The 25,875-nt window shown below is 37.7% G+C and overlaps 1 protein-coding gene across 1 annotated transcript in view; it reads right to left on the bottom strand.

Annotated features, from left to right (window-relative positions):
* The window catches only part of khdrbs3 (KH domain containing, RNA binding, signal transduction associated 3), a 541,731-nt gene that overhangs the window by 1,291 nt on the left and 514,565 nt on the right, over positions 1-25,875 (bottom strand). Inside the window, exon 8 of the mRNA XM_051936013.1 lies at positions 10,504-10,562. Coding sequence (XP_051791973.1) covers positions 10,504-10,562 — 59 coding nt within the window. The remainder of the gene's footprint in view (positions 1-10,503; positions 10,563-25,875) is intronic.

Here is a 25,875-nt window from a genome sequence, read left to right as displayed (position 1 = left end):
TTTCTCTCTACACGAACTGTGTCTGATAATATCATTCACACAAATGAGAAATGTTTGAACCGTGTGCGTGGTTGTAAATGTTTTAGATGTGGGCAGGACTTTTCCAAATCTCTTTGCATAAAGTCTTGTCTCGTGGGGCTTGAAATTTTCTCTCACGGGATTTCACTTTCACCAAACAACAAATCTTTTAATTCTCGTGGATTCGCCTCTTCATTGGGAAGAAACACTACTTTTCCCTGATAGCAACACAAATTAGACGATCTACAAGTCTCCGACTTAAAGTTTAAATCTGAATAATATATTTGATCCCTTTTCGTTATTCTGTTATTTCACTGAGTAATAATTCTGTTTGTTTGCGTTAATGCGATATTTACTATCATGTTTTTGAGACTTTTGAATTTTCGTACTTCCATTATCTCTAACCTGCTCTGCATGTGTATCGCGCCAACGTTTTTGAATTTTTTACGACGTTCTACTTTGTCATCTACTTTTTGTCTTTTATTTCTGGCCCCGGGCCTGGTTAAATCTCTTGGCACAAAGTCTCGTCCCGTGGGACGTGAAAGTGTCTCTCTGAGAAAGTCATGTCTCGTCTCTCTTCCCAAGATTTTTTTATTATAATAGATATATATACCTGTATATATATATACTGTATATATATATATATATATATATATATATATATATATATATATATATACCTGTATATATATATATTATATATATATTGTAACAGATGGCCAGGAGCAATACCCAGCCAGGACGCTCCCTTCAATTAACCCTAATAATGACAATTAACAATAAGCATAACAGACACCCGGGATGATGAAAGCTGCAACGACTTCAGTGTCAGACCCGCTAATTAGTAAATAATCAATTAAATAACCAGAACACCTGGAAAAACAGAATGAGAATTAGGCTGAAAATATTGTTAACAATTTAAAAAAACTACATATTCCCCATTTTAATAAAAGTCTACCAAACTTAGTTTGTAATTTCTACATTGACTCCAAAACACAGAAGCAGGGAAATAATGATTCACTTAATTAGACTAAGAGTCCAATGAAAAATGGAAATAGGTTGGAACAAAAACATGTAGCCACAGTAGGTCCCCAGGACCGAGTTTGGGAACCACTGCTCTAGAAGGCAGCCCCCCTGGGTTGCTACAGCACCACAGATACCCACAGGCCATGTCGGAACTAGTTTGGAACAGCGCTGTTGGTGCTCCATGGGTGCCGCCAAGGGCTGATGCAGGTGCTGCTGGGTCTTTGAAGGAACCTCTTCCACCACACCTAGAAGTGCAGCCAGAAGAAGGTTGAGAGACACCTGGAGCACTTCCGGGTGTGCTATAAAAGAAGCCGCCTCACCACCAATCAGGGAGCCAGAGTCGGGTGGTGGAGGACAAAGCTTGCGAGGAGGAGTGGAGGCACGGTAGTGAGAGAGAGAGAGAAAGAAGAAGAAGAAGAAGAAAGGATTGTGTTTATATATATATATTGGTGCTTTGTACTGTGCTGTGTAGTGGGGAGCGAAGGAAAAACGCTTCCCAACTGAAGAATAAATGTGTGTGCTATGTTGAACTTGTGTCTTAGCCTGTCTGTGTTGGGGTTGAGGGAGCTGTACACCCTCTGGTGGACCACTATATATATATATATATATATATATATATATATATATATATATATATATATATATATACACACACATTTTTTCTCTAATATTCCTATTTTTTGTGCTAGTGTTGCTAAGCATTGCTAAGGAAGCTTATTGAGGCTACTCAAAAAAAAAAAAGGTACACCGTTATTTCACAAAAGTGTTGCATTATTTTGCAGTAATTGTTGCATTGCTTCACAAAGATATTGCATGCTGGGTCAGTATTAACATCAACAAAGACAGCAATGCACTTCTTGTATAGCCCAAAATCACACAAGGAATGCCTCAATAGGCTTTAACAGGCCCTGATTTTTGACAGCCCCCCAAAGCCTCGACTCTCTAAGAAGACAAGAAAAAACTCACAAGAAAAACCTTTGCAGGGAAAAAAAATGGAAGAAAGCTTGGGAAAGACAATTCAGAGAGAGACCTCCTTCCAGGTAGGTAATCCTCTTCACAGAGCTAAATAGGTAATCTATCATGGCCACCTCAGAAATACAGCACAACAGTACAAACCACTTTGTTTCTGCACAGAGCTTCTCACTAAGTGCAGACACAGAGTGCAAAAATGCAAGAATAGATGATGCCACTCACTAAATATAGAACTATCACATATGATATTGATGATGATGTGTGTGCTCCAACCATCCAGTGACAGCTAGTAAAGAAGAGATTAAACACGTATGTAGTGTGCTATCAAGTGACAAGGACCGAACAAAAGTTATAGGTGTATACATTTAATCCTACATGTGATGAAGGGTATATTTAATTCACAAAGTTGTGTGCCACAGGGAGCCATTGATTATCACAACAGCTATTGGGTGTAAGGCAAGAAGCAACCATGGTGGACATTGTGCCAGTTCTATGCAGGGATCAATCACACAGCCAATCAGAAAAGAGTATGTTGTGTGCAATTAAGATAACAAAAACAGAAAAATAAAGTATCTGTTTACTTTTAATCCAGTTATTTGCAAACAGACATTTTGAAACAGCGTGATCTGGTGGCCAAGTGGCAATCATTCATATAGTACCTGAAATCTTTGGGGGCTTGAGCTGAGTATTCTTATAACTGAGAAGACACATTTCTGGTTTTCAGTGTTAAACAAGTTAATACCAAGCAATCAAGAAATGTATGATGAAAACATGCACATGCCATGCATTATGTTAAAACATCTGTACTGAACTTACTAAACTTTAACCTGACTAAAACTAAATGTGTACCTATAACATTTGTTCAATTCTTATCATTTGATTGCAGGCTATGTGCATGGTTAATCTGTTAGTAGTTATCACTAGACGACTGAAGCACAAGTGTGCACAATTAAAATGGAGGCAGCAGGCAATATCTTTGCCAAATAATTCATTAAATAGAAAATTAAATATACATAAATGTAAAATAGACATGAGGCCAAAAAAATCTGTGGAATTTTATAATAAACAGAAAATGTAATAATGCAATACAACTATTAAATGGAAACATCAAATAACACTCTTGAAGTGACAGAGGAATGTGGAAAGAAACATCTGAAGAGAAGGAGTCAGAAACAAAGGACCAAAGAGGAATGCAAGCCCAGAATATATGGAGGAAGATTGTAAGAGTGATTGTTATTTAATGCAGAAAACTCAATATTAAAGTACTTCAGAAGCAATCCAATTATCAATCTACAGACTATGACAACTTTTTTAGTACCCTTACATTTCATTGAAAAAGTGTTGTATTCCTCCTGAAAAGTGATTCAATGAAAAGCCATAGTCCTCTGTATACCTACATGCCTTTGATATGTCACTGAGTGAAGCAAAGCAAGTGTGAAAAGAGATCAAGTATTGCTTATTCTACAAAGATATTCTAAAATAGCCAGGACACATTTGTTGGTACCCCAAGAAATGATCATAAATAATTGGATTTGAGTGATTTTTCAAAGTAGCTGTTTTCATTAATTAGTATCACACATGTCTCCAATTGTGCAGTAATTTATTCTGCCTATTTAAATAAAGAAAAGTCGTCACTCTGCTGTTTGGTATCATTATGTGTCCCACACTGAACATTGACCAGAGAAAGCAAAGGAGAGAGTTGTCTGAGGAGATCAGAAAGAAAATTATAGACAAGCACGTTAAAGGCACAGGCTAGAAGACCATCTCCAAGCAGCTTGATTTCTCTGTGACAACAATTGCAAATATTATTAAGAAGTTTGAATAAATACCTAGGGGTAAATATCACAAGTAAACATAAAGCTCTTTATCAACAAAATTTTGGCGTCTGTATGGAAAAAATTAAGCAAGACTTGCATAGATGGTCAACCCTTCATCTCACTCTAGCCGGAAGAATTAACATTGTTAAGATGAATATCCTTCCTAAACTTCTCTTTTTATTTCAAAACATTTCAATATATATCAATAAATCATTTTTTAAACAGTTAGATTCAATAATAACCTCATTCATTTGGAACTCAAAACACCCACGTATCCGAAGAGCGACCCTACAAAGACCTCAGGCAGAAGGTGGCATGGCTTTACCTAATTTTCAGTTTTATTACTGGGCAGCAAACATACTAGCCATAAAAACCTGGACACAAATAAATGCACATACACAGGCTTGGTCTGCAATAGCAGTAAAATCCTGTAGTACTTCTTTATATTCCCTGCTCTGCTCTCCAATAAATGAAAGTTATCACAAATATACTAATAACCCAATTGTGCTTTACTCACTCAGAATATGGAACCAAATTAGGAAGCATTTTAAGATGGAAAATCTTTTATCAGTGGCACCTCTGCAAGAGAACCACCTCTTTCAACCTTCGCAAGTATATCCAGTTTTTAATACCTGGAAAAGTTTTGGGATTAAAATGCTCAGAGATCTTTATATAGACAACATATTTACATCTTTTGAACAATTATGTTCAAAATTTAACCTCCCAGCTACACATTTCTTTTACTATCTTCAAATTAGAAATTTTGTTAAACAGAAATTGCCCGATTTCCCCCACCTTGCACCCTCCACAATGCTGGAAAAAATACTGCTCAATTCCGAGGAAACAAACACTATTTCCGCAATATATAAAATCTTATTAGAGTCCCTACCTTTCAAAGATCCAAGAGGACATTGGGAAGAAGATCTCTTAATCAATATATCAGAAAAGGAGTGGAAGGTAGCAAAGCAGAGAATTCACTCGAGTTCTATATGCGCAAAGCATAGAATTATTCAACTAAAAATTATATATCGAGCTCATCTGTCTCGCTTAAAACTGTCCAAAATGTTTCCAGGCCAGGATCCAACCTGCGAGCGCTGCAACCAAGCTCCTGCCTCACTGGGTCACATGTTCTGGGCCTGCACCAAACTAACATCATTTTGGACAAAAATTTTTAAGTGCCTCTCAGACAGCCTTAGTATCACAATCCCTCCTAACCCACTAACAGCTGTGTTTGGTGTCCTTCCAGATGGACTGGAATTGGAGAAGGACAAGCAAACGGTGATTGCATTCACTACACTCTTGGCACGCAGACTTATTTTGTTAAATTGGAAGAATCCTAATGCTCCTCTTATAAGTCAGTGGGAAACCGATGTTTTATATTATTTGAAATTGGAAAAAATCAAATTTTCAGTTAGAGGATCTGTACAAAATTTTTTCAAAACATGGCAGGATTTAATCAATATTATTTTAGAATAAGAGAAATAACTATTATTGCATTTAACTCCCTTCTCCATCTCTTATTTATATAGATATTTACTTCTCCCCTTCTTTTGTCTAATGTTGCCTTATTAAAAAGCTTAAAGAAATTTTCCTTTAGCTAAGCTCTCCTTCTCAGGGGTGGGGTTTGATTTGTTTTCAAATTTGTTGGGTTATAAATTGATCTGTTTGTATGGAATGATTACAATGAAAATTAATAAAATAAAAATATTACAAGAAGTTTGAGGTCCATGGGACTGTAGCCAACCTCTCTGAACATGGCCAAAAGAGGAAACACCTCCAGAATGGGCAGAGGAATAGTGAGAACAGCTGACAAAAAGCCAAGGACAACTTCCTAATAGGTACAAGTTGAACTCCAAGGTCAAGTGTCTGATCACACCATTCATCTCTTTTTGAGTGACAGTGGGCTCAATGGAAGAAAACCCAGGAGGACGCCACTACTGAAAAAAAAAAAACATAATAAAACCAGACAGGAATTTGGTAAAATGCATATTGACTGGGTGAATATCCTTTGGATAGAGGAGACAAAACGAGCTTTCTGGCAAGTCACTTCAGCTCTATGTCTACAGATGTAAAAATTAAGCTTTAAAGAAAAGAACACCATACCTACTATGAAACATGGAGGAGGCTCAGTTATGTTTTGGGTCTGCTTTGCTGCACCTGGCATAGGATGCCGTAAGTCTTTGCAGGGAACAATGACATTTTAAGACTATCAAGATGTTCTTGAGTGAAATGTACTTCCCAATGTCAGAAAGCTCTCTCAGTTGCAAGTCATGAATCCTCCAACAGGATAATAACCTAGAACACACAGCTAAAAGCAACCAAGAATGGCTAAGAACAAAACATTGGACTATTCTGAAGTGGCCTTCAATGAGCCCAGATTTGAATCCTATCAAACATCTATGGAAAGAACTGAAGCATTTGGTCTGGAGAAGGCATCCTTCAAACCCGACACATCTGGAGCAGTTTCCTCAGACAGGAAGACAGGTGCAGAAGACTCATTGAGAGTGACAGGAATTGCTTATTTGCAGTGATTTCCGCTAAAGGTTGTGTAACAACCTTTCATTTTTGTCCATGCCATTTTCATATGTGTTATTATTTGAAATATTCTGTTAAATCAAAACTCTAAAGCAAAGTCTGATATTTGTTAAAAACAGAATACACAATGATGGGCGCCAGTTATTATTGTCAGTTTCACATAATTTCAGAGACAATTTCTTTTTTTCATGGAAAGGTACCAACAAATTTGTCCACATTTGTATGTAGCTCACCTATTTAAACTAAGAAAACTCATTCTTAGCTCTCATTTAAAACTTTCCCTGCTTTAGTTAATGTCGCTTCAGAAATGTTTTTCAGAGAGTGAGAGCAAACGATCATCCATCCATCCGTCCATTTTCAAAACCCCCTTATCCTGAGGAGGGCTGTGAGGAAACAAAAGCCATCCCAGCTTACGCTTAGCCGGTTAGCATACTGCAACACTCTATCACTTTTCCCTCCTGCGTAATTCTGCAATCTGATATAACGTTTCATTACATTTTTCAGTGAACAATGCATAAAGGTGCATATCTGATTAATGAAATCCCAAAAGCCCATCAAATGCCAACTTAAAATATCAGTTCAGTTACTGTAAAAAGTATTACTTTTTCGCATTTGCTGAGACAGCAGTTTCTTTTTTCTTCTCTTATAGAACTCTGTATACTGAGTTATGTTGGATGACAGACTTTAGACTATTATTGAATTTCTCTTTAGTCATAAGCAGTGTCACAGTGATCAGAAGCAGCCTGTGTTGAATTGCTCTTTGACAATGTGCAGTTTCAGATTTCAAGATTAACACAATTAAGTCACAGTGTGTCTTGTCTATAGAGAAAAGTCGTATTTTGTTTTCAAGTTTATTTGAAATTATATTTATATTTTGAAGGTACTCATTTACTCTTTGTCCCTTTCAATTGCTGTCTGTATCAGATTCTGCAAAAAGACATGTTATCTGGAAGATTTTCAAGCACAAGAGCCATAAATTGCAAGGCTCCCAAAACTGTTACAAAAATGCTAGGTTTAGGGTTTTATATAAAAAAAAGACAGACAACCGAGTATCAAAGCCACTTCTACAAGCTAAATATATCAGCTAAGACACAGCAGGGAAGACAGGAGATAGAAAAATGAAGGAGGTTGAAAAAAATGAAAATAGAGAAGCACACACAAGACTGTCAATACAATGTGTTGAAAGAATAAGAAAGAGAAAGTTTTAAAGGTAATCTTCGGCATCTGCACACTGTCTATTGCAGCAGATACATGTATTAAGAGTTTACTTTCTTGAGTTTATCTGGGCTGTTGTGATTTTCTACTACAAACTGAAATTGTAGAGAAATATTGTATATGTCTATTAGAACAGCGGTTCTCAAACTGTGGGGCGCGTATGTTGCCATATGTGGCGTAATTTCACTATTCGTAGGCGAAATTTTAAACTTGTAGCGGTGTATTGGCAGCAAAAAATATAGGAATAAATTTTATTAGGGTTTCAAAAAAACTTTAGGGGGGGGTCGCGATTAAAACTGTTATGAAAATTCGGGTCGCAAATACTTAAAGGTTGAGAAACGCTATATTAGAACATGTCTAGTACGCCCAGAACCTTTTATTACAAATATCACTTGGGATGTGTGACTTCATGTTCTCATAGGAATGTTCACTAGGGCTTCCCTATAGGAAAACATGTTAGGAATATAAATTGCCACTGTCCATAAGTCTTAACGCAGTGTTTATTCAGTTCTCAGTGGAAATACAGGAAATAGAGAGTCTTCAGAAAGTATTCAGACCCTTTCAGCTTTTACACATTTTGCTATGTTATAACCTTGTGCTACATTCATTTACATTATTTTTTTCGTGCATCAAGCAACAATCAGTATCCCAGAATGACAAAGCAAAAGCAAAGTTTTAGGAATTTATGCAGCTTTATTAAAAATAAAAAACTGAACTATCACATCGACACAAGTATTTAGACCCTTTACTCAGTACTTAGTTAGAGCCCCTTTGGCTTTGATAGCTTGGAGTCTTCTTGGGTATGACGGAACAAGCTTTGACCACTTAGATTTGAGGATTTTCTGCCATTCTTCCCTGCAAATCCTCTCAAGCTATGTCAAGTTGAACGGAGACTGCAGGTGGACAGCAATTTTTGGGTATCTCCAGAGATGTGCAATTGGGTTGATGTCTGGGCTCTGATTGGACAGCTCAAGGACATTGCCAGAGGTATGCATAAATTGCTCCTGTGTTGTCTTTGCTTTGTGCTTAGGGTCATTGTCCTGTTATGAGATGAAACTTGGCACAATCTGAAGTCCATTAGGGACAGCTCTGTATTTTGCTCTGTTAAGCTTTCCCTCAACCCTGTCAAGTCTTCCAGCCCCTAAATCCATAGCATAATACTGTCCCCACCATGCTTCAATGCTGGAATGGTACTGCACATATGATTGACCTGTGCCTTGTTTTCTCCAGATATGATGCTAATTTTGGTTTCATCAGATCAGAGGATCTTGTTTCTCACACTCGTAGAGTCCTTTCGGTGCATTTTTGCACCTACTTCAAAGTAGACTTCAATGTATCTTTTACTGATGAGATGCTTTCGTTTGGCCACTCTGTCATAAAACCCAGACTTGTGGAGTGTTGCAGTAAATGTTGTCCTTCTCGAGGTTTCTTCCATCACCACACAGGTTCTCCAGTGCTCAGCCAGAGTGAGCATAATGTTCTTGATCACCTCTCCTACCATGGCTCTTCTCCTGTTATTTCTCAGTTTAACAAGGGTGGCCAGCTCTAGAAGGATTCACATTTGTTCCAACATTCTTCCATTTTCAGAATATTAAGGCAACTGTGCTTTTCAGAACCTACAATGCTGCAGGAATTTTTTTGTAGCCTTACCCTAGACACAATCCTGTCTCTGAGTGCTGCAGACAGTTCCTTCAAAATCAAGATTGTTTTTTGCTCAGCTGTGGGACCTTCAATAGACAGGTGTGTGTCTTTTCTAATAACGTGCAGTCAATTGAATTGACCACAGGTGGACTCCAAACAATGTGAACAAACATCTCAATGATGATCAACAGAATGGGATACGACTGAGCCAAATTTCAAATGTCAGAGCAAGGGGTCTGAATCTTATTGTTAATGTGATATTTCAGCTTTTTATTTTTAATAAATTTGCAAAACATTCTGTTTAGTCATTCTGGGGTATAGAGAGCTGCTTAATGTTAGGCAAAAAATACAGGTAAGTTAAATGATTTTAGCACAAGGCAGTGAAAAAGCAAAACGTGAAGAAAGTGAAGTGGTATGAAAATGCTCTGAATAAACTGTATACACTCACAAAAAGAGGCCTAGGGATCCTCCACAATGTCACCTCACTGCATCTTTTGTCTCTCATGTATAGAAAAATAAGTGAATTCCATCTACAAGTACTTTGATAAAATGTTTTTTTTTACTTTCTCATATACAAAGTATAGGGAAAGTATTTGATTCATCCAAAAAATTGATTTCGAGATTCTTATTAATCTCAACGTTTTAGACCTCCCTGAGTCTTAAAATACCATTTTTGGAATTATGTCTGTGTGTCCGTCTGTGTGTGTATGCAAACACAATCACTTGAGGACTAGTTCACTTAGGTCAAACAAATTATACATACAAGTATTAGGTACAAAAACGTAGATTTCTATCAACTTTTGTGCTATTTCTGCTAACCGGAAGTGGTACATTTTTATTCATGCAGCTGCAGAGTCTGATTTATTCAACTTTACTTTTATAATAATATTTCACTGTATTATTAATTTGATTTGATTTGTTGTTGATAGCTCTTTAATTTACATAATATAAAAATATAATCATTGTCTTGCGGTTTACTTCTGAAATATCCATCCCCATATCTGAGAATACGAGAAAGTCGAGGGGAGATCAATCCCAATTTTTTAATGTGTATACACAAAAGAGTCCCAATCTAGTTTTTAACATGGTACATTTATTTACAAAGGAATGAATTATTAGCTGTCAGGTTTTCCTAATGTTTTCATCAGAAAGTGACTCCAAAAGCATAAACCAAATAAAGATATTAATACTGATTCAATCTCACTACAAGTCTAATACAGAACAAAGTAATTCTTGCACCAAAATTAGAAATTAGCTTGTGAATTGTATCGTTACTTACCATAAGAATCATACAAATCTTCACTGATGCCATGCCCATAATCATAATAATCACTGGCACTGTTAAAAGACAAAAACAAAATCATAAAGAAATATCCTATTAATAAGAAATTCAAATTCACAGCACTACTACATACTGATGCATCTATATGCTCTCAAACTATCATAGGCTACCAAATTCCATTCGTCCCTGGAAAACACTTGATTTACCAAGAGAAATTGAAAATAACACATTTACATAAAGTTAATATTTATAAGCATTTCATTGTAATGTGCAAGTGTTTTTTTTACCCTTTTCAGATGATCCACCCCCTATTTCTGGCAAACAATATACCAATGTTCTGTTTTCTGCAATTGCTTTTAGAAACATCATGACTGATTACATAACTTGGACTGGCGTTAACATGGTATATCAAGGAAATCAAGGAACCAGAATAAAATTCTCATATTTAAAGTCTCTTATGTTAAACAAATTCTCAGCACCAATGAATCGCATATTTCAGAATTTCATTAAATAATTTCTCAGCCATTGAATATAATACATGTTCATTGAGTTATGAAATGCTAGAATATTAGAGATTCTGCAAAACAGAGCAGCTCTATAAGAGATTAAATAATGCTTAATCTGATGAAAAGCATAAACCAGATAATCTTCTTAAAGTGTTTCTTAAAGAAACTGGGAACTGTGTTAAACATGCTGTGAAGCAGAACAGGAACAGCAGGGCTGACACAGAGAAAAGACAGGACAGTACTTCTTTATACGAAGGTGGTAAAGGATGGTGGAAAACGGATCTTTTATGCTTATTTCTATCTTCCTATACAAAAGTGTTTCTGTCCAGATTGTAGTGAAATGACACAGACAAGTGGGCAATGAGAGGGTTGAAGACCATCATAAAACTGTAAATGGTGTTTTAAGTCACCAGATCTCAGCCCATTTTAGCACTTTTTGGATGGTCTCAAAAAAGTCCTTTTCACTGTCCTCACTGAAACAACAATAAGGTAATTTCAAATGTAAAAATGGTGTAGCATTCCTAAAGATAGAGTTTCAGACATTTGCAGAATCTATGACAAGATGCACTGATGCTATTTAAGCTCTATAGCCTATTAAGGCAATTTACACAGGGGTTTAATTTAGTTTAGTGGTTTGTTTTCTCTAAATGTACAACTAACACGAATATTTTACAGCAGGTTATTCTTTAATAAGTAAAGAGATGAGCAAGATGATGTATCACTGAAATAAAGGACATACAGTATAGTGTCCTGTTCTGACAGGGAATTTCTCTTGTCAGGAAACAAGAGTACGTGAGACCCTAAATCACACTCCATGCAAAATCACTCATACATTAAAGTGAAGTGTTTTATGACAGAAAACTAGAGATGGATGAGGCTTAGCACCTGGTCAGGGTTCTTAGCTGGAAAAAGTGTGGAGGTTTGGTGGAGGTACAACCTCAAGCAGAGGAGTTTAAAAATTGAAGGGGTCTCATTCACAAGTGAGGGAAGAAGGGAGCAAGAGATCGACATGCAGATTGGTGTGGTGTCCGCAGTGATGCGGGCTCTGCATCGGTCTGTCGTGGCGAAAAAGGAGCTGAGCCATAAGAAAAAGCTCTCAATATACTGGTTGATCTACGTTCCTACCCTCACCTATGGTCATGAGCTGTGGGTAGTGAACGAAAGAATGAGATCGTGAATACAAGCGGCTGAAATGAGTTTCCTCCGCAGGGTGTCTTGCACCACCAGTTATGTGAACGTTGTACCAGTCAGTCATGATGCATGGAGAAATGAGCCAAAAGGACAAGATCTTGATTGATCTACAGTTCTATCCTCACCTATGGCCATGTGCTTTTCTTAGTGACCAAAAGAAGTAGATTGTAGATATAAGCAGCGGAAATGAGCTTCCTTTGCAAGGTGTCTGGGCTCAGTCTTAGAGATATGGTGAGGGGTGCAGACATTCAGGAGGAGCTCAAGTAGAACTGCTGCTCCTCTGCATCAAAAGGAGTCAGTTGAGGTTGGTTCTGGCATCTGATTATGATGACTCCCTGTGGAGGTGTTTTGGGCATATCCAACCGGGAGGAGGCCTCAGTGGAGGACACTGGAAACTGTTTTGTATCCCCAGGGAGAAGTTAGAGGAGATTGCGGGGAAAAGGGACATCTGGGCATCTTTGCTTACACTGCTGCCCCTGTAACCCCGACTGGATAAGTGGTAGAAAAGAGATGGATGGATGGAAAACTAGAGGGGATTCTTCAATATTGGGTAACTATAAGCATGCTCTTTAGTCATGCTGTAAAGCTGATCTTCAGCTGTCTTATACAAAAAAAGAAGCAATACACTAGATCATTGGTTTAATTGTATACTGATTAAACAGTTGAATAGATTTCCTTTTGTATGTCAACACTGTGAATGTTCTTATGTTGATATTAAAAGAGTTGATCGAGCAGATCCAAGTAGCTTTAAACCAATGAGCTTAACATGCATCATGAGTAAATTAATAGAAAATAAGATAGAGATTGAACATACCATGGCGTGAACAGTTGTTTTAGTGAGCAATCAGCAGAGGTTCAAATGAGCTTATATTTTACTAATATGCTAGAATTTTATGAGGAAGCACCAAAAGGATATTATCAGGAAGGTGCGTATATCATTTATTTTGAAATTTTCAGAAAGGGTTTGATAAGGTTGGGCATCAAACCAAAAGAAGGGAGAATTAAGGGCGCTGTGTGTACATGGGTACAAAGTTGACTCAAACACAGGAAGCAAAAAGTTGTGGTGTGGGGAACCTTTAATAGAATTATCTGATGTCTAAAGGGGTATCGCTCAGCTGTCAGTGCTAAGGCTGTTTATTTTTTAACATATATACATAATTTGAATAGGAATATAAATAATAAGCTCGTTGAGTTTGCAGATGATGTGCTCAGTTTTGGTCTCCGTATTACAAAAAGACATAGCAGCACTAGAAAAAGTCCACAGAACAGCAATTAGGCTTATTCTGAGAATTCAAAGTATGAATTATGAGGAAAGATTAACTCCAGTAAACTCTGTTGGCTAAAACAGAAAACGTTTAAGAGGTGACATGATTGAAGTTTTGAAATTATGAAAGAAAATAGTACAGTGGATCCAGGCAGTTACTTTGAAATGAGTGGATATAGAAGTGGAAAGGGTAAATGTTGTACCGATGTTAGAAAGTTTTTCTTCAGACAGAGAACCACAGACACATGGAATAAACTACTAAATAGCATGGTAGGCAGTAGGACTTTTATAACAAGACTCTCTTATTTTTGAAGAATTCAGGTGGATTGAATTTGCAAGCTTTTTTTGGGCTGTATGGTCTGTTCTCGTTGAAGTTTTTTTAATGTTATAATAAAAATATTGTACAAACACAGCAGAAAAGAACAAATAAAACTGTCATCACAAAAGGAACAAATACCACCAAAACAATTTTTTTCCTCTGGAACTTTACTAATGACTAACAATATATACTTTGAGAGCGTATTGATTGGGGTGGCAACTGCACTGTGCTTGACCCCAAGGTCTGAACAGTATATTTAGCATTGAAGCTACAATCCCATCCACGCAGGACATTCATGACATGATCTGTCTGAAGAAAATATTTTCCACTGCAATAAGCTCTTCCAACATCAGCATCAAATTGTCTCCACTGCTGCTGTTAATCTAGCATTCAATAAAGTACCTTAAATGTTCAAAAAGATTCTACTCCTGGCTTATTAAACTATTAACTTCAGAACAATCATTTGCTTGAGCAGAATTCCATTATACAAGCACACACATTATAACTTAAATTCCCTTAGCTATTAAATGTTACTTCTTTATTGTTATTTGTTCTATCATATTCATGGTGCAATATTTTTACATTATATTTATTTATTTACTTTTAATTTGAAACAGCTACATTTTTTTATTTATTTCAAATTCTGTCATTCCTCGATATATTGTACTGTTGCAGCAGGTTTCTGCATTAGTGACACTAGAAACAAATTCTTTTGATTGTATTACAAGGCATAAGGGCAATAACTTGAACAACAATAGAATGTTATTAAAGTACACTGGAGAGCTGCTGTTGGATTTGTACAATTATGCTTAATAACAAATGGGAAATCAAGATACTACTGAGTGTAAGGTTTCACTTGCAACGGACTGAATTTCACATAACAGATCTGAAGGCTATATCAGCAAAAAGACAGATCAAAACCATCTTGGTAAATCATTTTCACAATACTGTTAACTAAAAAATAAGACATTGGAAAATTCTACAATGTTCAAAGCTGTCTTAATTTCACAAAGTTAGTGATTCTTATCTATAATCCTGGTGATGTACTTCATTTTCTGATTGATTTCAATAATATTACAGTATGTTCATGTAAACAAATGTGCATAGAATATCCATCCATCTATTTTCCAACCCGCTGAATCCGAACACAGGGTCACGGGGGTCTGCTGGAGCCAATCCCAGCCAACACAGGGCACAAGGCAGGAACCAATCCTGGGCAGGGTGCCAACCCACCGCAGGACACACACAAACACACCCACACACCAAGCACACACTAGGGCCAATTTAGAATCGCCAATCCACCTAACCTGCATGTCTTTGGACTGTGGGAGGAAAATGGAGCGCCCGGAGGAAACCCAAGCAGACACAGGGAGAACATGCAAACTCCACGCAGGGAGGACCCGGGAAGCGAACCCAGGTCCCCAGATCTCCCAACTGCGAGGCAGCAGCGCTACCCACTGCGCCACCATGCCGCCCTGCATAGAATATGTTCTACAATAATATTCACTTGTAATAACCTCCTTTACAAAGGTGCCAGTACAATCTTAATCTCTATAGAAGCTAATTATTAATTATTAATACCCAAAGAAACATCACATGCAAATGCACACTTTAAGAGCGTTATAAAATTGAAAATGTAATAAACTGACATACAGCTCAAAACAATTTTAAAATGCTTTATCTAAGTGACAGAGGCTCTATTAGTAATGAAGCCCAATAAGACAGAGAAGACGCAAGAGTGAAGTTACAGTGCGTCTCTTTATGTACCTCCTTTTGTGTCAGACCTAAGTAAGTGAGTCAGCTTCTTTTATAAAGCCTTCCTTTTTTCTCAAGTATGACTCTCTATACGTATTTCTGGGAGCAGAGCATAGGCTTCGAAAAACAGACAAGCTTTGATGAGAGAAATAGAAGAATACAGTATGCCAGTTCTCATCTAAAAGTTTTTTAGATTCATACCGCCCTCTTGCAGCCTCTGTGTTTTCACTGAGGGAAAAGCAGAACTTTTTTGTTGCTAACCTACTTATTTTTATATACAAAATGCCTAGGTCTGTCTGTCTGTCTGTCATTCAATTACTCACAAACTAATAAATACGTAAATAAATATATAGAACTTTATTTGTCCCCAGTGAGGCTAGAACCTTGATCTTGGTCTTAACCAAAAGCTTAAGACCTGACATGTCCTTAAAATCCAACAAATTCTTGGGAGCAACAACATGTGATCATGTTTTTTGCAGTTAAATGATCGAACCCTTAATGCCAGAAAGAAAAAGACGCAGCAACATCTGCTGGGCATCAAGCACATCACAGAAGGTAATTAAGTAATAAAGAACGAGGAAGATTCTTAGACAAAATGCTGATGCACATAGAAAAGCAAAATGTAACCCTCAATATTAAATTTTAGGTAAAATCCTCAAAAATTAATTATACAGTAAATAAGGAAACACGATTGTAGATTCCTGTAGTTCCCTATAGCACTAAAGCATATTTTTCCCAAAGCAATGCCTGAAGTATTTTTTTCTTCCAAAAAATTAAAAGGTCATTAGGTTGGCAATGCTTCATTGACGAAACAATCTTAAATAGACATCTGTTGTCATTCGATTGAAAGTCTTTTAATTTACCATGCAACTGTTATCAATTTTGAATGCCCTGTTGCAGCTGTGTCCAGTTGTCAGTTTCGTTTTACGTGGAAGTCATAGGAATAATACAATAAATAATAAAAAAGGTAATAAGATGATTGAGAGTTCAAAAGAAAACCAATATGTGGAAATATTCCAGCATAACAGGAGAAAGGTCTTGCACCATTTCCATGCATATTCTCCAAAATACAGTATATGTAAGTATTCATATCAATTCATTCTGTGAAGTGTGCTTTGTGTTTTAAAAATAGGAGGCCTTCAGTCCATCAGTACATTTTCTGAAATGTGTTGTTTCTACTGTAAGATTTTGGGCAACCAGAGTTAATCTAAGAAACTAACAACATGTATTTTGACAGGGATACCACTGCATTGCAGCACAAGACAGAGTCCAGTCAAACAAAATAATTTGCTGTTTAAACTAGCACTACGCTACTTGCTTGTACATATAGTATAATTATAAATTCTGGTTTTTTGGGGATAGGAAAAGTTGGGCGCATAATGAATGACAATTATCATCTCATCTGTATTATCTGCCATCCATCCATCTATTCTCTTCCGCTTATTCGAGATCAGGTCGCGGGGGCAGCAGCTTGAGCAGAGATGCCCAGACTTCCCTCTTCCCGGCCACTTCTTCTAGCTCTTCTGGGGGAATCCCGAGGCGTTCCCAGGCCTGCCGAGAGACATAGTCCCTCCAGAGTCTCCTGAGTCTTCCCCGGGGCCTCCTCCCGATTAAACGTGCCTGGAACACCTCACCAGGGAGGCGTCCAGGAGGCATCCTGATCAGATGCCCGAGCCACCTCATCTGACTCCTCTCAATGCGGAGGAGCAGCGGCTCTACTCAGAGCTCCTCCCGGATGACAGAGCTTCTCACCCTATCTTTAAGGGAAAGCCCAGACACACTGTGGAGGAAACTCATTTCAGCCGCTTGTATTCATGATCTCATTCTTTCGGTCACTACCCATAGCTCATGACCATAGGTTAGGGTAGGAATGTAGATCAACCGGTAAATTGAGAGCTTTTTCTTACGGCTCAGCTCCTTTTTTGCCACGACAGACCGATGCAGAGCCCGCATCACTTCAGACGCCACACCGATCCGCCTGTCGATCTCCCGCTCCATTCTTCCCTCACTCGTGAACAAGACCCCGAGATACTTGAATTCCTCCACTTGGGACAGAATCTCGCTCCCAACCCTGAGAGGGCACTCCACACTTTTCCAGCTGAGGACCATGGTCTCGGATTTGGAGGTACTGATTCCCACCCCAGCCGCTTCATACTCGGCTGTGAACCGATCCAGAGAGAGCTGTAGATCATGGCCTGATGAAGCAATGATATGTTATCTGCATAATTGGAAAATGAGTTACAGCGAGACCAAATTAAGACCCCCACCGGCTCCATGGTGTCACATGCATACATTTACACTCCATGAACATGAAATAAAAAAATAAAGCAAGCCTGGGGTGGTCTCCTTCTGAGATTTAAGCAAATGGTCAACTCATAGGCTAGATTAAGTGATCTAGTGCGTGAGTAACCATGTAGGTGTGTTGTGTGGAAGAGCACGAGGTACAGCTGAAATAGAAATATGCACCATCATTACTTTTTCCTTGCATATGCCAAGGTCCCAGAGTGCGTACCCAGGTCACCCGATTGGTAGATCTGTCCATGAGTCACAATCGGACACTTATATTTCAGATATAATTCAACTAATGTTTATCTCTTGTCGTCTTTACTTGCTGTATAGGGATTTCAAGGACTTTCCATATGCTCAAAGTGAATAACAGTTACAATAATGACAGTGACACTCATTTTGATTTAATGTAACTTAACAGCTATAATAATTTTTTAACAAGTTTACATGAGGACATACTTTTACTCTGTATTCTGTCTCTTTAACTTGAGAGGAATATGTAGCAGCATGCTGTTAATTGAGACAGATCAAGATGTTGTCAGTGCGCCGCTGTTAACGGCCAATCAGACGGCCAGCTGAGTCATCCAAAGAGACACAAGAAACAAAAACAAGACTAGCTGTGAATTAGTTAAACTTGGGATGATCTCGTTTCACTGTTCACTGCAACACTTGGACCTGAGGATTGTCTCCTCTTAGCACCATATTATGTTGTGTGATCCATAGCTATTGTGGTACTATCTCAGGTACACTTCAAATGCCCCGAGTGCCTGGGACAGGAATGAAAGCTAGGCCTCTGGAGCAGTGAGTGTACCGCTACACCATCATGCCATCTACATTGAAATGTTATTTCTACCAAATAATTGCAAAGCAATTTGAACTCTTGCACTAAAGTATTTTCATGTGCAGGCAGAGCATTGTTAAGGTAAATAAATATACATATACAGTATATATTAAAATATCCATTTTAGTAATAGGAAATACATGTATATCTTAATTCAGAAATGGAATTAATATTAGTGACATTAAAAGCATCAGTCAGGGTTACAGACATTTATATTAATCAAAGGCCAAATGCCAAAACAGCTTTATTTCATAAAATAGGGATCCTGCTATGTATATTTTAAAACATTTATTTTCCTTTATTTTTTTCAAAGACAAACATTTACAAAAAAAAAAACAGGTAATTCAATAGTTGTGGCCTCTTCATGGGAAAGCTGTGACTTTATTCACACAGTACACTTTGCAATAAATTTCACAGCAGGATGCCTGAACACTTCCCTGCTGTTTGACCCACTTTCTTACAATATAATCTCAGTTATGGCACTTAAACATTCTGCAGGCCCCACTCACTGGTAAACGAAAGTGCTGTACAATCTACATGGGTTCTTTCATTGTTCAGCATTTTATTTTCACATAATTCTTGATATATGAAGAAGTTATTAAATGTATAGTGAATCTGAAATATATAGACTCATTTAAACAGAATTTTAATACAGTATATCCATCTCTTTGTTTACATATGTTTTTAAGTTTTTTAAATGTTGCTATTGTACAATATTTAACATTTACAATAAAAAATGCATCTATATATATAAAATCCCTATGTGCGTCCAGGTGTCCGTGTGTGGGTGTCTTCTGGTGAAGTGCGCATGCGCGGGGCACGGTGCGTTGCGCGATATTACTGTCAGAGAAAGTTAGAGGCGTTTTACGGAAATACAAACCAGTATTACTGCGAGAGGAAATTAAACGTACACAATACAGTGACGCATATTACAGCCACATACAAGCCAGTATTACTGTCAGAGGAGACTAAAGGCATATTACCGACGCGCACGCCTGTATTACCGGCAGAGAAAATTAAAGGTATATTACGGACGTACAAGCCAGCGGACGTACAAGACGGTATGCTTCAATAAGGGTGCGCACAAAAAGGCGAGCCTCAAAAGGGCGACCTCAATTGGGCGCAGCGAATAAAGGCGCGCGTAAATAAAGATCTGCACCTTTGTTACTCTTCACATATTCCAGAGCCATTTGAACTAAATTATCTACGAATGCCTTTATTCGCCGCGCTCAATTGAGGTCACCCTTTTGAAACTCGCCTTTTTGTGCGCGCCCTTATTGAATAGAGCCGTACAAGACAGTATTACTGTCTTATTATTTTCTCCCCCAATACACTAGATGGCAGCATCTCTTGGTTAGGATTCCTACACGGACACGCACAGGGCATGCTGAGGTCTGTTGTCCCATGGGGCAGACCTGTTAGGTTCTGTGGAGGCCACCAGGGAGACCTGTTGGGTTTCACAATCCCTACGTTCAGGGACTTCCATTTGACCCAGAAGTACTTCCAGTAGGCTATGCTCTAAATCTGGAAGTGCCCCTGGCTCATAGATAAAAGAAGCCATTCGATCTTATTCAGGCAAGCCGGAGTTGGTAAAGGAGCTGGGCAACACTCACCTGTGAATTCAAGGACAGAAAAGAGAAACAGTTTGTTTTGCTGTGCTGTGCTATGCTATAAAAGAAGAAGCCTATTAAATGTACTTTATTAAATAAAAAATTTGACCAAGGGACTATATCCGTGAGGTTGTGTTGTGGTTTTGGATGTTGCTGTTATGTCACTGCTGGTCACTGTATATATATATATATATATATATATATATATATATATTGCATAGTTTACTGTCAAATAATGCAAAGAGTACGCAACACGTGTTTCGCCCTCATTTGTTCGTTTATTTGACAGCCTGTAGGTCCGGAGTAATTACATTCATTGCATTTGTAGTCAGAGTCCCGACCTGATTGTATGGGTGGTTATGCAACATTTCATCACCTGCTTCTCGCAACTGAAGAGGGCACCGTGACAGATGTTTGCTGAGGGCAGGCCAACCACATGCATTACCTGGTAGGTAACCACCCATACAATCAGGTCAGGACTCAGACTACGAATGCACACACATATACTCACCGGCCACTTTATTAGGTATGCCTTGCTAGTAGCGTGTTGGACCCACCCTTTTGCCTGTAGAACTGCCGTAATTCTTTATGCAATAGATTCAACAAGGTGCTGGAAATATTCCACAGGGAGGTGCCACAGACCTCAGAAAACAATCGACTCTAATCTGATCTCACATCCTATCTGGCTCACCCTTCCCACAGTGCACTTCCTCTCCAAATGAGGCATCAAAATAGCCTATAAACCTGCAAACACTCTATGGACTATTCTTTTTACTGCCAAAAACAAGAAATCTGCATCAGAGATAGAGAACGCAGTACCACAGTACACCATGTAGTGCATGCCCAGCTGTATACATGAGACAAACATATAAAACACTCACAACATGCATACATGAACATCACAAAGCTGTCAGAAGTAAGGACCCACGATATCTGATATATGCATATAGAAGTTCAACTGGACACACATTAAACTGGGACATGGGTGCAGGTAAAATACAGGGTTAATACTAAAAGTGCCAGAGAGCTGGCTGAATCATGGCTCTCAAATGAAAACACCATTAACAGGCATTTAGAAATGAACTCAGCATATGCAGGCTTAAAAAGAAGAACACCTAAATAATAAAAAAGACTTTATGACCGACATCCTCCAAACCCCACCTTCCTGATCTCCACCCCCCCCACCCCCTCATTTTGCTATATATTGCCTTTGATTCCTGCATGTCTAATCATTTTCCTCTGATGATGACACCTGGTAGATTGTCGAAAGCTCAAGAATTAAAAACTATTTTAAGATACGCGATTCATTTTTCCCTTTGTCCCTTTGTAGATTATTATGTACCATATATATATATATATATATATATATATATATATATATATATATATATATATATATATATATAAATTGTTTAGTTGAGTCCATTTGGATTGCTTTAATAGATACTCTGGGAGAAATTTAATCAGTAAAATATTTATTGGACTGGACTAATAGTTGGGCGAGTGTGTGGACAGTAAAGTTTAGACATATTATTATTTTCAGAAGTCTTATCTGCCAGACCCAATTACCTTCAAACCACACTTTCCACACAGACTAGCCGTCAACGCAATACTGAATAAATTGTACCAAATTAGATTTCTTCCTTGAACTGGAGCTTTCTCTCAGAGTCCAAAGATGCGCTCTTAGGTTTTTTAGTGACTCTGAACTAATCCAGTGTGAGTGTGTGTAAGTATGTGCTCAAGTGCGCCTTGGGGTCAACTGAACTCCAGGACTCACTTTGGCTTCCTATGATGCAAAATTAAAAAATGTAGGCTTCAAAATGAAAGAATGGATAAGAACAAATTTGTTTAATAATAAGGTTGTAAAACAAGGAGCCCCAAAAAACCATTTATCTGGCATGCAGTGTACATCTGTGTTTCTTTTAATAATACCCATCACAAAATGTAAAGCACCCACATTTTTAAAGGATTGTAAAGGATACCCCTTCACATTCACCAGTTCATATCAGTGAAATTAAAAATTTTAAGTATATAATTTATTACCATAAAGTCAGGTACATGAAATGTGATTTAGTGAAGTTTGTACAACTTAAGGACAAACAGTAATAGACCTTCCCCAGTAGCCACCAGACAGCAAATTTAACTCAGCACCTTTAGCCATGTTGATTAAACTGCTAAAAGTAAGTATTAGGATGTTACATATTCATATAATGGAAAAGTACTTTCAGGATATCTGTCAGTCCTGTTCTTAATCGATCTAAGCCATTTACCAGAAGAAAGGAAAGTGAACAGAAGATGGGTGATAACATGTCTGAAAGAATGGGCTAAAAGTCCTGGGATCTAATTTATTTTTCAAGCAGCAAAGACTAAAAAACTTTCAATTAGGAGTCAGCAGGTGAATAGTAGTGGATTATATATGAAATTCACTGTATGAGGGGGGATCCAAAAATCCCTGGAATCCGTCAATAGCTTGGGGGTAGGGTGTAATTATTATAGAATATGCCATCAGGTATTGTATGCCTATGATTTGGTTACTCATACCACTGACTGGCATTGTTCTGAGTTGGTCAAATGCGTATTTATGGCATTTATTCTACAATCATGCAGGTGCCTTCAGTGAATTTTTTTCTCCAAGTCACCATGTAAGATTTTCAAGAGACAATGACAGTCACGTTTAATACTTACGGATACATTACAGCAATGGTGATCCCTCCCTCACTCTTGACAATAATCCAGCAGCAATTTCAGTGTCTCTTCTTTCTGTTTCTACTGGCAGCCCAAAATCCTAATCTGACACGTGCTGAATCTGGGTCATTAACAATAATTTTTTGCAAAGTATTTATTTTTATGATAGAGACGGCTGGTATTCTATGCCATAAAGACAAATGAGGCTTCAAAGGAGCAAAACACAGTTCATCTCAAAGACTTTTCCGCCATTTAGTGGATAGAATCAAGCTATATATACACTCTAGGAAAAGTGTGTCAGTGCTTAATGATGGTTTCTGCCTTCTGCCCTTAATGTCGCCAAAGCTTTGAAAGTGCTAAGCTAGCCCTTAAAGTCAGCAACAAGAACAGTTGCTTTACACCTTTTTGACAATGCAATTTTAGACCCCTCGTACCCTGCCCTGGATAAGTGGGTTAGGAACACAGATGATTGGATGCATGGAAGTAATTTTAGAGTCTATTGGTATATAATGTTATGAAGAAGAGCATCGTGCAAAGAATAAAAATAAAGCAAAAACTTTTTCTCCCTTTTGTTTTAAATTAAGACATTTCAACAATATTGAAGAAAATGTCAGTCTCTTCCCTTCAAAAATCCTAGGGTACAGTGGGGATTAGGATCTTATTAATATCTCAGAAAAGGAGTGGAAGGCAGCCATGCATACAATATACTCTAGCTCTATATGTGCAAAGTATTCAGTAATTCAATAATTCAACTTTAAATCTTTCATCGATGATATTTATCTTGTTTAAAACTGTCCAAAATATATCCACAGCAAAATCCAACCTGCGAGTGTTGCACTCAAGCTCCAGCCTCACTAGGCCATATGTTCTGGGACTACACCAAATTAACATCATTTTGGACAAAAATCTTTGAATGCTTATTAGACAGCCTCGGTGTCACAATCACTCGTAACCCATTAACAGCTGTGTTTGGTGGGCTCGCAGATGGGCTTAAAGTGGAGAAGGACAAATTGTGATAGCTGTCACCACATTAGTGCTTAACTGTACGAAACCCAATCCACCTTTTATAAGTCATTGTGTTTTATACTGTTTGAAATGGGAACAAATCTAATTCTCGCTTATAGGATCTGTTCAAAACTTTATAAAAATATTGAAAGATATTAAGAAAGTTTTAAAATAATTTTTTTTTTATTGGGGAAAACAACATTTTCCCATCTTTTTCTTTTTCTTACTAATTTTGCCAATGCTTTTGGCTCTGCTTGTTTTCTCTTGAGTGGAGGTTGAATTTTGTTTTGTAAGCTTTTGTCTCTTTTTGTTCCTTCTTTCTTTTTTAATTTTCTGATGTTGTTTTCTTTTTTTCTAGTTTGATGATGAAGTCTTTTGTTGTGTAAGTTTAAGTGTAAGTGGCATTACTCACACTCCATTTGATTGGTTTAGATCCTACCTCTCAGGCCGCACTCAGTTCATACAGCTTAAAACCTTCACATCCCAACCCACCGCTGTTACTTCTGGTGTGCCCCAGGGCTCTGTCCTGGGGCCTCTTCTTTTTATTATTTACCTTCTTCCCCTTGGCAATATTTTTTGCAAATATAACATTAATTTTCACTGTTATGCTGATGACACCCAGCTCTACCTAGCTGGTAAACCCACCTCCTCTTTTCCCCCACTATCGCTTATTGACTGCATTTCTGAAATTAAATCCTGGTTTTCTTCGAATTTTCGTAAATTAAACAGTGACAAAACTGAGGTTCTCCTCATTGGTTCAAAATCATCATTATCCAAAATCAATAATCTTTCTCTTATTATTGATAACTCTGTTGTTTCCCCATCATCTCAGGTCAAGAGTCTGGGTGTCATCCTCGACAGTACTCTATCTTTTCAATGTCACATTAATAACATCACCCGGTCTGCTTACTTCCACCTACGTAATATTAATCTCATTCGCCCCTCCCTCACTCCTCATGCCATTCTTGTTCATAGTCTTGTCACTTCTTGGCTGGACTACTGCAATTCACTCCTCTTTGGTCTCCCTAATAAATCTCTTCATAAGCTTCAGTTAGTCCAGAATTCTGCAGTACGTATCATCACTCGAACCTCATCTATTCACCATATTACTCCGGTCTTGCAGCAGCTTCATGGGTTCCCGATCAAGTTTCGAACTGATTTTAAGATTCTGCTATTAACATTTAAGGCCATCCATAACCTCGCCCCTCCATATCTGTCTGACCTTCTTCATGTTGCCATTCCATCCCATAACCTTATATCCTCTTCCTCCACCCATTTGACCGTCCCTCCCGCCCGTCTAACCACCATGGGGAGCAGAGCTTTCAGCCGTTCTGCTCCCAAGCTCTGGAATTCATTATCTGTGGAGCTCTGAAACATCAAATCATATTCATCCTTCAAATGTAAACTTAAAGCACATCTGTTTAAAATGGATTTTTCTTTTTCCATCTGATTATAGTGGTTTTGTTTGGTTTTAATTTTTAGATTTTCTGATGTTTTAAGTTGTTTATAATTGTGTCTTTTATTTATTTATTTATTGTTTGTTCGGTGTCCTTGAGTTCTCTGAAAGGCGCCTTGTATAAATAAAATGTATTATTATTATTATTATTATTATTATTAAGTTCAACTTGATTGTATGCGCTATTTTCTTCAAATAAAATAAGAACAAAACTCTTTCATTTTAAAATAATACGCTTGCATTTTTGTATAAACCTTGTATCCTTTTAGAATCCATTATTAATTGATTAATCAAATAATCATCGACCAACTGATTAATGAGTAAAATAGTTATTAGTTGCAGCCGTAGTCTGGCGGTTGCTCTGTGAGCTCCCTTCCTTTATAATGCACTCCAGGTGACACCCTTTTTCCCCAGCAACATGCTGTGTCTGTGATGTCAAAATAGCCCTGTT

Source organism: Erpetoichthys calabaricus, chromosome 13, assembly GCF_900747795.2.
Source record: "Erpetoichthys calabaricus chromosome 13, fErpCal1.3, whole genome shotgun sequence".
NCBI lineage: Eukaryota > Metazoa > Chordata > Cladistia > Polypteriformes > Polypteridae > Erpetoichthys > Erpetoichthys calabaricus.
Note: the sequence above shows the minus strand (reverse complement) of the source record. Positions and strands in the feature narration are given on the sequence as shown.